The 17,325-nt window shown below is 51.5% G+C and overlaps 1 protein-coding gene across 3 annotated transcripts in view; it reads right to left on the reverse strand.

Moving 5' to 3' along the window:
• Positions 1-17,325, reverse strand: part of RALY (RALY heterogeneous nuclear ribonucleoprotein) — a 148,881-nt gene that overhangs the window by 25,590 nt on the left and 105,966 nt on the right. For all 3 annotated transcript variants that reach the window (XM_066561687.1, XM_066561686.1, XM_066561688.1), the window contains one exon: positions 846-1,110. In XM_066561687.1, the coding sequence (XP_066417784.1) occupies positions 846-1,101 (256 nt within the window). In that variant the 5' untranslated portion in view covers positions 1,102-1,110. The remainder of the gene's footprint in view (positions 1-845; positions 1,111-17,325) is intronic.

Here is a 17,325-nt window from a genome sequence, read left to right on the forward strand (position 1 = left end):
GCAGATTACTGGGGAAAAGGCCACAGCACAGCCCACCCAATGGGCTGCTGGAGATAAAGGCCACAGCACAGCCCAGCCCAGCCCTCCCAGGGGGCTAATGGGGAAAAGGCCACAGCACAGCACACCATAGCCCTCCCAGCAGGCTACTAGGGAAAATGGCCACAGGACAGACACAGCAGAGCCCACCTAGCAGGCTACTGGGGGGAAAGGCCACAGTGCAGCCACAGGACAGCCCTCCCAACAGGCTGGTGGGGACAAAGGCCATAGGACAGCCCACCCAGTGGGCTACCGGGGACAAAATCCACAGCACAGCTCACCCAGCAGGCTACTGGGGAAAAAGGCCACAGGACAGCCCAGCCCAGCCCAGCCCAGCCCTCACAGGGGCTGCTGGGGATAAAGGCCAAGCACAGCCCAAGCCAGCACAGCCCTCTCAGCGGGCTACAGGGGAAAGGCCACAGCACAGCTCAGCCCTCACAGGGGCTGCTGGAGCTAAAAAGGCCAAGCACAGCCCAGCCCAGCCCAACCCAGCCCAGCCCAGCCCTCACAGGGGCTGCTGGAGATACAAAGGCCAAGCACAGCCACAGCCCAGCACAGCCCTCCCAGCGGGCTACAGGGGAAAGGCCACAGCCCAGCCCAGCCCTCACAGGGGCTGCTGGGGATAAAAAGGCCAAGCACAGCCACAGCCCAGCACAGCCCTCCCAGCGGGCTACAGGGGAAAGGCCACAGCCCAGCCCAGCCCTCACAGGGGCTGCTGGAGATAAAGGCCAAGCACAGCCCAAGCCAGGCCAGCCCTCCCCGGGCTGGTGGCCACGTTGAGCCGGGCCCTGGCTGCGTCCCTCACTCACCCAGGCTCTGGCCGGCCAGCACGCGGCCGTTCTCGCCCAGCACGGCGGCGCGCGCGTGCCGCTCGTTGGAGTACTGCACGAAGGCGTAGCCCTTGTGCACGGAGCAGCCGACCACGCGGCCGTACTTGGAGAAGATGGTCTCCACATCCGACTTCTTCACCACCGCCGTGTTCAGGTTGCCGATGAACACCCGCGAGTTGATGGACTTGGGGTCATTCTTGTTGGTGATGTTGCTGGTCTGCACCTTCAAGGACATCTTGGATGCCTGCAAGGAGAGGTGGAGAGGAAGAAAGGTGTGAGGAGGAATTCACAGAGAAAAGGGTGGGGGGCAAAGCTCTCAGAAACGGCTCCTCAGATCCCATCTTTGGGAGCCCCTGGGTTTTGGGAGACCACTGGCACAGTCGATCCTAAATTCAATCTATTTTCAATTCAATCCAAATTCTTGATTCTGGAAATCATTTGATCGGGCTGACCCCTGGTTCTGTGCAGGGCCAGGAGCTGAACTTAATGATGCCTGTGGGGTCCCTTCCAACTCAGGGTATTCTGTGATTCTAAGGTTGCTTTTAGGGGAGAAAGCAAGATTTAAATCCATTTCACATCTAAGTGAAATCTTTAATGCTGTCATACTAAAGCTTTTACCTGTCTATGCTAAACCACAATGCAAAGAACTCTTTGTGAAGCAGTCTGCATCCAGCACCTTGGTTCATGCCCACTTTTCCAGGCATTCCCCTGCCACTTCCCAGCCCAGCCCTCACCACTACAGGGATGGGTTTGTCCCTGTGAGGCCACACTCACACCTGGAAGGAGACTTGGGATTTCTGGATATAAGTGAAGAGATGTAAGCAGTGATCAGCCCATGTGCTCCTGCTGGCACCTGCACTGCACTGCCTGCATGCCGGGCTTTGTGCAAACAGGAGGTGTCACTGTTAGCCTGGAAATCACCATCACAGCAGCTGGGAGCCACTCCAACCCCTTCCCGTGGCTGCCAGGCAGGACAGGCTCCTCCCCGGGCAGCACTGGGACAGGATTGCCCTCTGAACAGGAGGGACAGGGCTGAAATCGTGTGAAACCCAAGGCACTGTGACCTGTCTGCTCCAGCTCCAGCAGAACCCCCAGCTGTGCAGAGACCAGCTTGGTTCCCACCTTCCAGAGCCACAGGGATGTTTGGGATCCTGATGTGCTGCACAAACAGGCTCTGGGACTGACCCAGGGGCTGTGCAAGGTGTTCTGTGATGCACATGGAGGTGCTGCTCTTCCCCAGCCCCTTCCAGCAGCAAGCACAGGTGTCCCCATCCCAAGGGCAGCACCACCAGGGTGTCCACAACTCCTGGAGGTCCCCAAGCCTGGCACAGGGGTTGTGCTGCTACCAAAGGGCCTGGTGTCCCCTGCCTGGTGGCCCCAGCCCCTGCCCTGGCACTGCCTGGCTTTGGGGTTTTGGCTCTCTGGGCCCCAAGTCTGAGCAGCCTGGTCCAAGGTGGGGACAGCTGGTGCCATTGCACCCTTTCAGAATAAAGCAGGGACAGCCAGAGTGAAAGGCAGGAGAGCAGGAAGGCTTCAAGGAACACCCTGCTTCCACCTCCTGATTGCAGCATTGCCTCTGCTTTGCTGGCCTTTAGCAATGCAACATTCCTACTGCCTCGGGTTCAAAATGCAGCTGTTCATAACTGAGGGCTGATTGTTTGCATGTGCTGCCTCTGCACCACATTTGTGGGGCCATTTCTGAGCCTGGACCTGAAGAGCAAATGTGCATTTGAGCATCTGTGCTTTAATTCCTGCCTGGTATTGCTAATGATGAGTGCCTGCCTGCCTGCCCTGGTGCAGCCCCTGTGGACCCTGTCCCCCCTGTCTGCTGTTCCCAGCCCAGCCTGCCCCAGGCACTGACAGGGCAGTGTGGGATGTTCCAGCTTTGCTGAGCCCCCAAACATGGAGTTCCCTTTCCTACACTCCTACCCTGGCAGGCTGAGCCTGCCAAAAAGCCACAATATTTGGGGGTTGCATCCAAGACTTCCCAAAACCCCAGTCCTGCTCCTTCCTTGTGCTCTCCTGCACAGAGATTCCCCACAGGACACAAAATCTTTGGTTGCTTCTCTCTCCTCTGTTAGAGGGGAGAACAGCATCACACCCACCTCACCCTTCACCAGGGGACCCCCATTTTGGCTCCTCAGGGGATGGATTTTTGTGGGAAATGGATTTGTAGAAAATTCTTCAAACTTGACAGAAGTAGCTAAAGCTGATAGGCCAAGGAACACTTACAGTGTATTGTAATTAAGAAATAGTAAAATTCTGATTGCAATGACATAAATTATAAATATCTCACTCTTCTCATGAGACTAAGAAGAAAATCAAAGTTTTAAAAATGCCTCTCAGTTGCTCCATCTCTAGGTCAGAAAAGGGCATAATCCAACCAATGTGTAAGAGTGTCGGGGGGTGATGGTCAGGACAGACGGACACGAGAGATCTCTGCAGCCAGGGCTGGAACTTGGGGGTTATTGCAAAGGGCCTGGGGGCAGGGCCCTGCTGGGAGCTGCCAGACACAGCTCAGAGCAGGCCCCAAAGAAGAGAGGGGGAGAGAGGATGAGAGGGTAAGAGAGCAAAAGGGTAAGGGAGTAAAAAAGGTAAGAGATTAAAAGGGTAAGGGAGCAAGGTTCCCATTACAATACAATAAATCTTCTTCTGTGTTGAATATTCTAATTCTCACTAACCAATCTAGTGCAAGATACAAATCCCACAGCATTACCATACAGCCTATAAGAATCATTACATCACCATCCTGTGTTACATTTTAAACCCTAAAAACTCCTCTTTGGGCCCCTTCTGCCCAGCTGTGGGGTCTGCTCTGAGCCTTGGGCCTGTCTGCAAGCAGAGGGTGTTGTTCCATCAAAAGGGGATCACCTTCAGTGACCACACCATTGTTTTCCAGTTGTTCAGTAACTGAGGTATCTCAAAGCTTGCTTTCATTTCAATCTCACTTATAGTTTCCATATTCTCAAAATCTTTTGCCAGGTAATCATATTGATAAGGCTTTCCTGTTTCATCTTCCCCAACACAATGTTTTCCCTTCTGAGCTCCCAGCCCCTTGGGGTCCCAGCCTGCCCAGGGTGCCCACACAGACAGGCAGCAGTGCCAGGGCTCACCTGCTCCAAATCCCAGCATCTGAAATTCCAGGGCAGGGCCATGGCAGGAGACTGCCCCATGGCCACAGGCAGAGAGGGGGGTGGCAGCCTGGGCAATGCCCAGCAAAGGGCTCTGTGCCCAGCTGCCAGGGCACAGCTCCACCTTCCCTGGACCCTCCATCCCTGGCACCATCTGAAGCCAGGCCTCACACAGCCCTGCACACACTGCAAGTCTGAGCTTCTCTGTGAGGATGTGGCTCCACAATAAATCTCCTCTAGCTCCAACCCCTGCCACTCCATTAACCTGACACTGAGGCTGGAAATAATCTGCCTGCTAAATCCAATCTTAAAAAAAAAAAAAAAAAGTTAGACTTGGTCTGAGTCTGGCTCGTTGTATTTTCCCTTTCACACTTACAGATTAAAAGAGCCAGATACATTTGTTTTATTACTTTAAAACCAATTCCTGACAGGCAGAGTTTTCCTAAAAACTCTGGGAAAAAATAGCCAAAGGACAGGACTTTCAAAGGAATCTAACTGAGTTCAATTCTCAACCTTTGGCAAGTGGTGCTCCAACTTACACCCCTGTATCAGCCCTTGTTTAATGCTCTGTATTTTAATTTATTTTTGCAGTGGCACCTGGAAGAGGGTCCCAAAGGAACCTGGTGCAGATGAGGAGAAATGGAGGCTTTTCCCAGCTCTTGGGTCACTCTGGGTACCCAGCTTAAACCTCAAGGACTCATTTCACAGAAATCCTGAATATCAGCACCAAGCCCAGCTGGAGGCTGCTCCAGGGTGGCCCCAGTGCCCCCTGGAATCTCCATCCTGAATGTGGCCAGGGCTCACTGGAATCTCCATCCTGAATGTGGCCAGGGCTCACTGGAATCTCCATCCTGGATGTGGCCAGGGCTCACTGGAATCTCCATCCTGAATGTGGGCAGTGCTCACTGGAATCTCCATCCTGAATGTGGGCAGTGCTCACTGGAATCTCCATCCTGAATGTGGCCAGGGCTCACTGGAATCTCCATCCTGAATGTGGCCAGGGCTCACTGGAATCTCCATCCTGGATGTGGCCAGTGCTCACTGGAATCTCCATCCTGAGTGTGGGCAGTGCTCACTGAAATCTCCATTCCTCCACCCTGAAAGTAGTCAGTGTCTCCTGGAATCTCCATCCTGAGTGTGGGCAGTGCCCAGGGGATCTCCATGCTGGACATGCTGGCAGTGCCTGGGGCTGTGCAGGACCTTCAGAGAGGCTGCACACTGTGGGGTATCTGCAGCCAGGTGGCCCTGGGTGGCCTTGCCGCCCTGAGGACACACCAGACCTGCTGTGAGCCCTCCTGTCCCTGGGGATTCAGCACTGTCACAGCAGTGACTCCACATGGGTGACTCCTGGAGCTGCATTCCCTTGTTGCAGAGCCAGCCTGCCCTGGCACCTCTTTCCCCCAGCCCAGGCCATGCCATGGGGACACTCTTGGTCCCTCTATGCTGCTTCCCCTCTACAGGATGCCCTCCCACTTTTCCATCCTCATCTGTTGGAGTCTGGGCCAGTTCCCAACCCATTTTCTACCCACCCATGGCCCTCCTTTGCTGCAGACCTCTGAGAAATTCCCCTGGTCCCTGGGCAGAGGCTGAGCCCCTCTCCCCATGCTTGGAGCCACCATGCAGCCTGCAGTGCTCACCTGGAGGCCAGGATGCTGCAGGACTGTGTCCAAAGCCCTCCTGAAGGTAGGGCAGACACCATCCAGTCACTTTGGCACAGAAGAGAAGTAGCTTGGTCAAGTTTGGCCACCCCATTTCCAGGTGAGGAATGTTCTCTTCCTCAGAACCAGACACAGCACTCACATCAAACACACCCCTGGCTCTGCTTTCCCACCCCAGCACTGCAGAGCTTCACTGCTGCCACCCCCAGCCTCAAACCAGCAAAGCCCAAAGCTCCCCAGGGACTGGTCAGCCCAGCCAGGTGTTATTTACATGAGCCTGAAGCTCTGGCCAGCTGTTTGCAGCTGCAAACCCCAATTCCATCAGGGGCTGAGCTCCTTCAGCCTGTGGAGGAGGGATGTGGGTTAAGCTGCCTCTGTGCCTGGGCTGGAACAGGCTGGGATTCAGGTGGGATGTGGGGAGGGTGGGGGTATAAAACTTTCTTTTCCCCCAAATTCCATGGGCTCTCAGCCACATGAGCCAGCTCTGCAGCTGCCAATGGACCCTCCCCATGTGGGTTTGATATTAAAAAAAAAGACCTGGATGAAGGTGAGGTGTGGGCAGGAAGGTACCAGCTGGATTTTGGAGAAGGAAATCTCCAAAGGCATCTCCCAAGATGAAGATTTTGGCTGCCATGGAGTTGGGGAGGGGGTTAGAAAAGGGGAATTTGTGCCTCTTCTGGGTCCCTGCTGCCCATTCCCACTTCACACCCTCCTTGTCTGGCTGCTGGGACCTTCCCCACACTCCCTGCAGCTGTGCTGTGGCACAGGGATCCCAGCAATCCCATATAAAACTGGACATGGGATGAGCAACTCCCACGCAGGTCATTCACTTAGGAATTCACTTAGGCTTTATAAAGCCTTGCCTAAGGGTAACACACCCTGCATTGCAGGGGGCAGGGACAGAGCAGGAGCTCATCCCTTGTGTCAGAACCCAGCACATTCCTCTGACTGCCCTGAAGGACTCCAGACCCTGGCAGGGGGCTCAGAGACCTTGGCATGAAGTCAAAGACACCCATGCCTTCGATTTTAACCCATGGAAACAATTCCCAACTTTGTGTGAGGATTTACAAGCCACAAGGGTTTGAATAGAATGATAGTGAATTTAGCACCAGGTAAAAATGTAGAATTTTGAGGTTTTAGAATGGGGGTTCAAGAAGCAAGATGGAGGAATCTGGGTGTGTTCTGTCTTTCTCCTTCTTCTTCTTAGCCTCCATCTTCTGCTGTGATGGTGGCACTTTTGCATTGGTTTATTAGAGTAGAGACAAACTGTCTAACATAGGTGACAGGTATTGGAAAATTATTGTAAATAAAGTACACCTAGTTTTTAGTATAAAAAGATAACACCGCCCTGAGGGCGGTCAGTGTGCCTGAACCTGACCTGTTGGACAGATCTCAGCAGGTCAAAAAGACAATGTATTAGATAAGAGCAAATAAACAACCTTGAGAACAGAGCCAAGGAATCCCATCTTCTTCTTTGGCTGGAGAAAAGAGACTTTCCAACACCTCGGGGTCATCTCAGACACCCCGTCACCCTTGGAATTCCCATGGCCCCAGGGCCACCTTGGGACACAGGGGGGCAGTGCCCACCAGCTTCTTGCTCTGCTGTGTCCACTGAGAGAATTAAAAATGAAACAAAGGCTCAGCTGGGAGCCAGAGCCACAGTGACTTGTGAGCCAAAAAAACAACAGCTCCTCTCTTCACTGCTGCAGTGCATTTTGTATTATGGAACAGGAAAGAAACTTCAGAAGGTGACAGGAAGTGGTACAATAAATCAGAACATCACAGATTGTGGGGTTACTTTAACAATCACAGGCCTGGGCTGATGGGAGGTGGCACAGGGCCACCAGATGGCCAAGGCAGGGGCAGGCAGGGTGATGGCCACGCTGCTGGCAGGGCTGGGCAGGGGCCCTGGTGGCTCTGCAGATGGAGCTCACAGGGCCACCTGCCCATGCAGGCAGCAGGGATTTGGCAGCAGGGACAAGGCAAGGCTGGGGAATGCTCAGAGGGTTTGGGCCCCATCACTGGTGTCTCACAACCCCCTGGGCCCTGTGCACAGTGCTCTGCACTGTGCAGAGCCAGGAATCCCCTGCAGAAATCAGCCTCCCTTTCTCCTCTGTTGTGGGAACTCAGCACATCGTTCCCGATGTCCAGAGATGCCAGGAGAACCCTTGGGGGTCTCGGAAATCCTGGAATGTTGCCAAGAGTGTTTGGTGGCTTGATTTTGATCCATCCACAGAAGTGACAGAAGTTTGAGGACATGAGAATCACTTTAGAGTGAAGGGTGTAAAAGGGACACGTTTAGAGGGTGAAATATAAACTTCAAGGTTTTTGGTACAGGGGGGTTATGGAGACAAGATGGGGGGATCAGGGCGTGTCTCGTCCTTCTTCTTTCTTATTCTTGTCCTCCATCTCCTGTGGTGATGTTGGCACTTGGGGATTGGTTCATGGTGAAGGTGCACTTGCCAACATGGGTGAAAAGTATTGGAAAATAAAGGTAAATATTATGTACGTAGATATTAGTATAAAAAGACATGACAGCCCTGTGGGTGGTCAGAGTGCCCTTGGCTGCCTTGCAGATCAGACCTCTGTTGGGCAGACAGAAAATTTTGTAGATAAGAAACAATAAACAATCAGAAGACCGAAAAGCTGAAGAGTCCAGACTCGTCCTTTGAAACGCGTGCCACCCAAGAACCACCCTACCCGTGTCGGGGCAGAGACAGCCAGCCGGACCCGATACTCTGTCCCACTTATCTGGCATTTCTTCTTAAACACAGCACTCACTTGGCACCACTTACTGGCCTCCTTCCTGCAGCAACTGGAAAAGGGCATTTAACCATGGCTGTTAATATTTCATACTCTATCCCTGCATTCCAGCAGGAAATGTGTGTCCAGGTGAGATCCAGCAGAGCCATCAGCTGGGGGCACAGTGGCCTCTCCAGCCACCCTGGAACATCCAGCAGGGCTGGCTCAGAGCAGATGGGTTTGTTTCTGTGGGTCACAAACACCCACACAGCACACACGCACATTCCTGGGCATTCCAGGACATCCCAGTAAGCACTGCTGCCATCAGCAGGGGCATTTCCACAGCTCTGATTTCACCTTTCATCCCTCATCCCACAGCTGCCACAAGATGAGCTAGAAATGGAAAAAAGACAAAAGGCAACAAGGAATAATACCTGGACATGAATAAATGAAGGTGTAAAGGGGTTCTTCACCTCCAGCACCCCAGAGAACATCCAGGACAGAGTATCAGGATTATCCCTGTTTTCTGCAAGGGAAACTGAGCTCTAGACAGGAGAGGTCTGGGGTGGAGGGGGGTGTGCCCCCAGCCTCACCAAAGCCTCCAGAGATATTGCAGTGGCACTCCCAGTCCCAAATGCCCCCAAAGACACAAGGAGACTTAAGGACGAGATTGCCAGGAGTAAGATTGATTGATTGATTGATTGATTGACTGATTCCTTCCTTCCTTCCTTCCTTCCTTCCTTCCTTCCTTCCTTCCTTCCTTCCTTCCTTCCTTCCTTCCTTCCTTCCTTCCTTCCTTCCTTCCTTCCTTCCTTCCTTCCTCCCTCCCTTCCTCAAATCACAGAATCACTTGAGGTGGAAGGGACTTTAAAGCCCATCCAGTGTCACCTCTGCCATGGCAGGGACACCTCCCACTGTCCCAGGTGCTCCCAGCCCTGTCCAGCCTGGCCTTGGGCACTGCCAGGGATCCAGGGGCAGCCCCAGCTGCTCTGGGCACCTGTGCCAGGCCCTCAGCACCCTCAGAGGGAACAATTTCTTCCAAATATCCAATCTAAACCTATTTCCTTCCCTCTCGTTGCCTCCTGCCCTCCCTCCTGCCTGTGCCATCCCCAGGGACAGCACTGAGGCCACAGCACAGTGACCCAGGAGCAGCTGGGGACATCACCTGCACCCAGGCTGGGCTCTCCAGCACCCTGTGACCCCAGCCCTGCCACCTGAGCCTCCACACAGCCCTGGAGCCTGGCACCTGCCCAGGATTCCCCAGGGGTTCATCCCACAAGGGCACCTGTGTGCCACTGCCAGGTGAGAAGAGAACAGCAGGATCAACTGAGCTTTGCACCCCAGACATTCAGGGATCCCCTGGGCCATTTTTAGGGGTGGTGAGGATCACTCCAGGGTCCCAATGAGCTCCCACACCCCAGGACAGGCCGTGCCCAGCTGCACATGCCCGTGTTCCATGCTGGAGGGGGGATGGATGCCAGCAAACTCCTCTCCCTGCCTCTGGTTCAGCTTAAATATGTGACAGAAATGTCACATGCTGCTGTCCCTCTGCTGCCAAGGTGCAGGAATCCCTTAAAAATCCTGCTATCCACCCAGGAACAGCCCGAGGCTGGCACTGGAGTGCTGATAGCTGTCCCCTCCCTGCTGTCAGTGCCTCCTTTCCCAGATTAGAGGGGAATTGAGAGCCAGGTGGTGCAAACCCCAGGGGCTCCGGGTGACTGAGGAACTGTCACAGCAGGAGAAGGGAGAGCAGAGAGCAAACCCAGCCCCTCTGTGTCCTGCAGGAGCTCTTTGTGTCACTGTGACAGCAGCAGCCTGGCTCTTCTGTCACAGACATCTTTTTTCTGAAAAATCCTTTCCTTGGGATTTTTCCTCCTGAGAAGCTGAGAGGCCTCAGGAACAAAATGCAAACAATGGTTATCTGCTGCTGTGGAATGCAACAGGTGCATCTGATGAAATCCTTTCTTCTATTCTTTTAGTATAGTTTTAATATTATATATATAATAAAATAATAAATCAAACCTTCTGAAACATGGAGTCAAATCCTCATCTCTCCCCTCATCCTGGGACCCCTGTGAGCACTGTCACACTCTTCTGTCCCTCTCATCATGTTTGCTCACAGGAGGGAAGATGGGAATTTCTATTGTGGGGTTTCTACCCTGGGGTTTTCTGTCCTGCCCACATCTCCACCCAGAACACCATCACAGGTTTTTCCAGCTTGGAGCTTTGACAAATGCAGACATCCAGCACACAGCACAGGGACAAAGCTGATCCCTGCCAGGTTTGGGGCAAATTTGGCATTTGGGGTATTGGAAAAAGCACCAGGAACCTGGATGGATGGTCCAGCCTGTGGAGCTCCAGTGTGAGTGGGGTGCACCTTGTCCAGGTGTTTTTAACCATCTCAGGTACTCTTGTGCAGGCCAAAGCCCAGCCCTGACCTCACTGCTTTTTGGAGGTTCCCCTTGCTTCTTTCATCCCAAACCTTTCATGCCCAAACATCTTTCTTGCCACTTGCAAGGGAGCAGCACAGAAAATTTTTGGAACTTGATGGGAACAAAACTCTTGAGTAGGGTCTGTTGTGACAGCACACAGGGGAATGGTTTTGAACTGAAAGAGGGCCAGTTTGGGGAAGAAATTGTTCCCTGTGAGGGTGGGCAGGCCCTGGCATAGGTGCCTGTGGATCCCTGGCAGTGCCCAAGGCCAGGCTGGACGGGGCTGGGAGCACCTGGGACAGTGGAAGGTGTCCCTGCCCATAAGATGATTTTTCAGGTCCCTTCCAACCCAAACCATTCTGTTTCTAAGAATTTGAAGGCTGAATCAGCAGCATTATATGGGAAGACAAAAATCCACCACAGGAGTGATTTGCACTTTCTTGCAAGCAGCCAGGAAGTTTTAGGGAAGGTCTGGGCAGTGAACATTGCCCAGCACACACAGATTGTTCTGGCTGTGCCACAGGGAGGATCTCACTTTGGGCAGCCATCAGGCTTCCCCTGGGCTCTGAGGGCTTTAGGAGAATGACAGGATCACAGAATGCTTGGGTTGGAAGGGACCTGAAAAATCACCCAGTTCCACCCCTGCCATGGCAGGGACACCTTCCCCTGTCCCAGGCTGCTCCAAGCCCTGCCCAGCCTGGCTTGGGCACTGCCAGGGATGCAGGGGCAGCCCCAGCTGCTCTGGGCACCCTGCTCTTGTTGTTTTCTTTTCCTTTAAGCTGAAAAAAGGCAGTTTTGAGACAGGGGATTTCCCTGCCCAGCTCCATGGGTCACCCCCAGTGCCAGTCACGCCTCCCTGGGGAACCCTGAGCCATTTCCTAGCCAGTCCCCAAACATGAGAGCCCAGCTCTGAAGAGTTGGTTTAATAACCAACACAAACCCTGCACTCTTTTCAATAACTCCTGAGTCCCCAGCAAGTTCTGCACACAGAGCTGGAGGGCTCAGGAAGATCCTGCTCACTGCTGTGGGCTCCAATAAACACAATCAACTGGGAGGAAAGAAACCAATGCTTGGGTTTTCTGGGGAAAACAGCTTCAATCCTCCCAAACATGAGTGTTAAAGGACTGAGAAGTTATTAAAAAAGGGGGTAGACAAAGATGGCACAATTATTAGACTGGTTCTGCAGGCCCAGGGCTGTATTTTCGGGGAATATTTGCTGTGCTGAGAGCTGGGAAGGCTGGAAAGGTGGAGATGAGCTCAGCAGGAGCCAGACTGAAGCTGTGGGGTCCCTTTGCAAACCCTGCTCCCCCTGTAAGCGCAACCAAGCACATCCCAGCAGGGGAGGATCCTTTCCCTGCAGGCAGAGCAGGTCCTGGGCTCCCTCCAGTGCCATTCTGGGCTGTCCCCTCTGCTGTCCAACAAGGGGCTCCTTCCACAGAGCTGTGAATTTCTCCCAGCACTTCCCAGGGATCCATCATGGAATCATTAAGGTTGGAAAACACCTCTGAGATCATCAGGTGCAAGAATCCACCCAGCACCACCTAAACCCCATCCCCAAGTGCCACAGCCCCAGGTTTTTTGATCCCTTCCAGGGATGGTGACCCCACCCCTGCCCTGGGCAGCTGTGCCAATGCTCAACAACCCTTGCCATGAGGAAATTGTTCCTAACATCCAATCTGAGCCTCCTGTGGCCCTGCTTGAGGCCATCAGCACCTTGCCCATCCAGGGGCACTCCCTGAGCTCCTGGTCCTCTGGAGGTGGCACCAAGCCCCTGCTGGGGACCCCCTCAGGGTGGTGTTATCTTTTTATACTAAAAACTGGGTGTTCTTTATTTACAATAATTTTCCAATACCTGTCACCTGTGTTAGACAGTTTGTCTCTCCTCTAAACCAATGCAAAAGTGCCACCATCACAGCAGAAGATGGAGGCTAAGAAGAAGAAAGAAGGACAAGGCACACCCAGATTCCTCCATCTTGGCTTCTGAACCCCCATTCTAAAAAACCCTAAATTCTATTTTTCTACCTTGCGATAAATTCCCTATCATTCTACTTAAACTCTCATGGCTTGTAAATCCTCATGTCAAGTTGGGAATTGTTTCCATGGGTTAAAATCAAAGGCACAGGTGTTTTTGACTGCGTGCCAAGGTCTCTGAGCCCCCAGGCAGGGGCTGGAGCCCTCCAGGGCACCAGAGGGATGTCCTGGGCTCTGTCTGTCTGTCCGTGCTGCAGAGGGGGAGCTGCTCCCACCCTGCTGCCCATGGCCAGCCCCATCAGGCTCTGCCAGCACCGGGGCAGGGCAGAGCAGGGCAGGGCAGGGCAGGGCAGGGGAGAGCAGGGCAGAGCAGGGCAGGGCAGGGCAGGGCAGGGCAGGGGAGAGCAGGGCAGAGCAGGGGAGAGAAGGGCAGGGCAGGGCAGAGCAGGGCAGGGGAGAGCAGGGCAGGGCAGGGCAGGGCAGGGGAGAGCAGGGCAGGGCAGGGCAGAGCAGGGCAGGGGAGAGCAGGGCAGGGCTGGGCAGGGCAGGGGAGAGCAGGGCAGGGCAGGGCAGAGCAGAGCAGGGCAGGGCAGGGCAGGGGAGAGCAGGGCAGGGCAGGGCAGAGCAGAGCAGGGCAGGGCAGGGCAGGGCTGGGCAGGGCAGGGGAGAGCAGGGCAGGGGAGAGCAGGGCAGGGCAGGGGAGAGCAGGGCAGGGGAGAGCAGGGCAGGGCAGGGGAGAGCAGGGCAGGGGAGAGCAGGGCAGGGCAGAGCAGGGCAGGGCAGGGGAGAGCAGGGCAGAGCAGGGCAGAGCAGGGCAGGGGAGAGCAGGGCAGGGCAGGGGAGAGCAGGGCAGGGGAGAGCAGGGCAGGGCAGGGGAGAGCAGGGCAGGGGAGAGCAGGGCAGGGCAGAGCAGGGCAGGGCAGAGCAGGGCAGGGCAGGGGAGAGCAGGGCAGGGGAGAGCAGGGCAGAGCAGGGCAGAGCAGGGCAGGGGAGAGCAGGGCAGGGCTGGGCAGGGCAGGGGAGAGCAGGGCAGGGCAGGGCAGAGCAGGGCAGGGCAGGGCAGGGCAGAGCAGGGCAGGCAGAGCAGGGCAGAGCAGGGCAGGGCAGGGCAGGGCAGGGCAGGGCAGGGCAGGGCAGGGCAGGGCAGGGCAGAGCAGAGCAGGGGAGAGCAGGGCAGGGCAGGGCAGGGCAGGGCAGGGCAGGGCAGAGCAGAGCAGGGGAGAGCAGGGGAGAGCAGGGCAGGGCAGGGGAGAGCAGGGCAGAGCAGGGCAGGGCACGTGTCCTGCAGGGTGCCAGCAATGATCCAGCTGCCCTGGCAGATGTGGCTCTGCAGGGGGGTGGCTCCAGCCCTGCCCACGCTGACGCACGGGGAGCAGCCTGGGCTGGCACTGGGCTGGTGCCACCTGTGCTGCTGCCTCTGTGCCAAGGGCAGGGGCAGCTCCTTGAACCCCTCTGCTCTGCAGTGATGGCCCTACAAACCTGGGGATACAAGTATATATTCCACAAAACCAAAAATATATATATCCCACAAAACCAAAAATATATATCCCACAAAGCCAAAATATATAAAATAAATATATGTATTCCACAAAATCAAAAAATATAAAATGAAAAATATATTGCACAAAATGAATATATATATTCCTATCTATATCTATATCTATATTCCAATATATATATATTCCACAAAACAAACAAAAAAAAATTTCCACAAGACGAAAAAAAAATATATTCTAGAAAGCCAAAATATATAAAATAAAGTATATGTATTCCACAAAATCAAAAAAATATGTATTTCAAAAAACCAAAAAATATATTCCACAAAACCAATATATATATATTCCTATCTATATCTATATCTATATTCCAATATATATATATTCCACAAAACAAACAAAAAAATATATTCCACAAAACAAAAAAAAATATTCCAGAAAGCCAAAATATATAAAATAAAATATATATATTCCACAAAATCAAAAAATATAAAATGAAAAATATATTCCACAAAATGAATATATATATTCCTATCTATATCTATATCTATATTCCAATATATATATATTCCACAAAACAAAAAAAAAATATATTCCACAAAACAACAAAAAAAAATTCCAGAAAGCCAAAATATATAAAATAAAGTATATGTATTCCACAAAACCAAAAAATATAAAGTAAAAAATATATTTAACAAGACCAAAAAAATATGTATTTCACAAAACCAAAAAATATATTCCACAAAACCAAAAAAAAAAAAATCCACAAAACCAAAAAATATATATATTCCACAAAACCAAAAAATATGTTCCACAAAATCAAAATATATAAAGTAAAAAATAAAAAAATACGTATTTCACAAAACAAAAAATGTGTTTCACAAAACAATAAAATATATGTACTTCACAAAACCAAATTCTATATATATTTCACAAAACCAAAAAATAAAATAGCATAATTTAACATTAAAAAAATTTAAATCAATACAAAAACTTTTTTATATATCTAGCAAGCTATGAAACCACTAAAAACCGAAACACACCTCTATATAAAGCACATATTAAAACCAAAACTCCCCTAAAAGCCTCTCTTTTTCTTCCAACTAACAAAATAAACAACACAACCAAACCCAGCTCCTATCTCAACCAAACCAAACAACCCTAACAAAAAAGACCAAATCTCCTTCCCAAAGTGCTTGCTGGCATCACCAACCAGACAGAAAAAAACCCCAAAAAACCACAAAACCAAGCCCTTTCCAAAAAAACAAAAACAAAAACAAAAAAACCCCATCCCACAAACATCTAAAAAACCCCATAAAAACATCATAATCAATTAAAAAAACCCCAACTTAAAAAAAACCCCAAACATAATTTTAAAATTAAAATCCTCTTACAAACTATAAAAACCCTCTTTTTTCTTTTTCCCAATTACATATGAAACCATAAAAAAATTTAAAAATAGCGAATTAATATTAAATAAAAACCTCTCTACTAAAATAAACAAGTATGAAAAGCATTATAATCCCACTAAAATAAAAATGAAAAAATAAAAGCTGGTCAACCCTGGCTGATGCAGTGCTGTGCCCAAACACTGGGGACAGAAGTGGCTCCCCCCAGTTCTCCTTCAGCTCTCCCCCCCACTCTGCCAAGAGCCTTCTTTTTGAATTTTTAATTAAAACAGGTCATTTCAAACTGCAGAAATCCTGCCAATGCTCTGAAAAGCTGGCTCTGCTTTAAATTTCTGAAATCCCCTGTAACAGAGCCATAAATAATCAATAGCTGTTTAAATAAGTATTTAATCAGCTGCTAAAGGTACAATAGTCACAAAGTCTATCGGGTCAGCGCTCGGTTTATGGCTGTGGCTCGTTACCATCTGCTCTATGTATTATTTATGCCTGTAGAAGATTAAAAATCTATTCATTAGAGCATTTAATCCTCCCTAATAAGTGTGATAAAGGATTGACCTAGAGCTGGACAGTGGGAGCTCCTGCTCCTCCCCCTGCCTGGTGTCCACACAGCTGGGGCTCCCCCAAAAGCTGCACAGAATTCCCAGAATGCCCAGGTTGGGAGAGACCTCCAAGATCATCGAGTCCAACCCAGCCCCAAGCCCTCAACTGAACCCTGGCACCCAGTGCCACATCCAGGCTTTGTTAAACACCCCCAGGGATGGGGACTCCACCACCTCCCTGGGCAGAACATGCCAGAACTTTATCACCTTTCTGTACAAACTTTTTCCCAATCTCCAACCAATATCCAACCAATCCAAGGGTGAACTTTGACTGTTCCTCCAATGTTTACAACTGCTCAGCACTACAAAGTTATTCAAGCCCCTAAGTTCTTGTTCACTTATGCTTGCTTAGCCAAGAGTCTAGATGTTCCCAGACAGAGGATAAATAATTTTAATAATTCTACTTAAAATCTTTAATAAAAGTGGGTGCTAATTGATGGAAAACTGTGGGCCATGAAGCTCAGTCACACAAATGTAAAGAGTAATCACTATGCATGATCAGTCATTATTTACTCATCTGAAATCAATGGGTTTTTTTCAGAGTGATTTCCCTTGTATTCCCTGTATTTCCCTTGGCACAGCTGGACACTGTGTCACAGAATTCCCAGAATGACCAGGTTGGGAGAGACCTTCAAGATCCTCGAGTCCAACCCAGCCCCAAGCCCTCAACTCAACCCTGGCACCCAGTGCCACATCCAGGCTTTGTTAAACACACCCAGGGATGGGGACTCCACCACCTCCCTGGGCAGCCATTCCAGAACTTTCTCACCCTTTCCATGAAAAGCTTTTTCCCAATCTCCAGCCTGTATTTCCCTTGGAGCAGCTCGAGGCTGTGTGCTCTGGTTGTGTCAGTGCTGCTGGAGAAAGAGCCCAGGGCCAGCTGAGCACAGGCACCTTTCAGGAGCTGTGAGAGTGATGAGGGCAGCCCTGAGTCTCCTTTTCTCCAGGCTGAGCACCCCCAGCTCCCTCAGGGCTTCCTCACTCACAGGGTTTGTGTTCCCAGCCCCTCTCCAGCCTCATT

The sequence above is a fragment of the Molothrus aeneus genome, chromosome 17 (genome assembly GCF_037042795.1).
Source record: "Molothrus aeneus isolate 106 chromosome 17, BPBGC_Maene_1.0, whole genome shotgun sequence".
NCBI lineage: Eukaryota > Metazoa > Chordata > Aves > Passeriformes > Icteridae > Molothrus > Molothrus aeneus.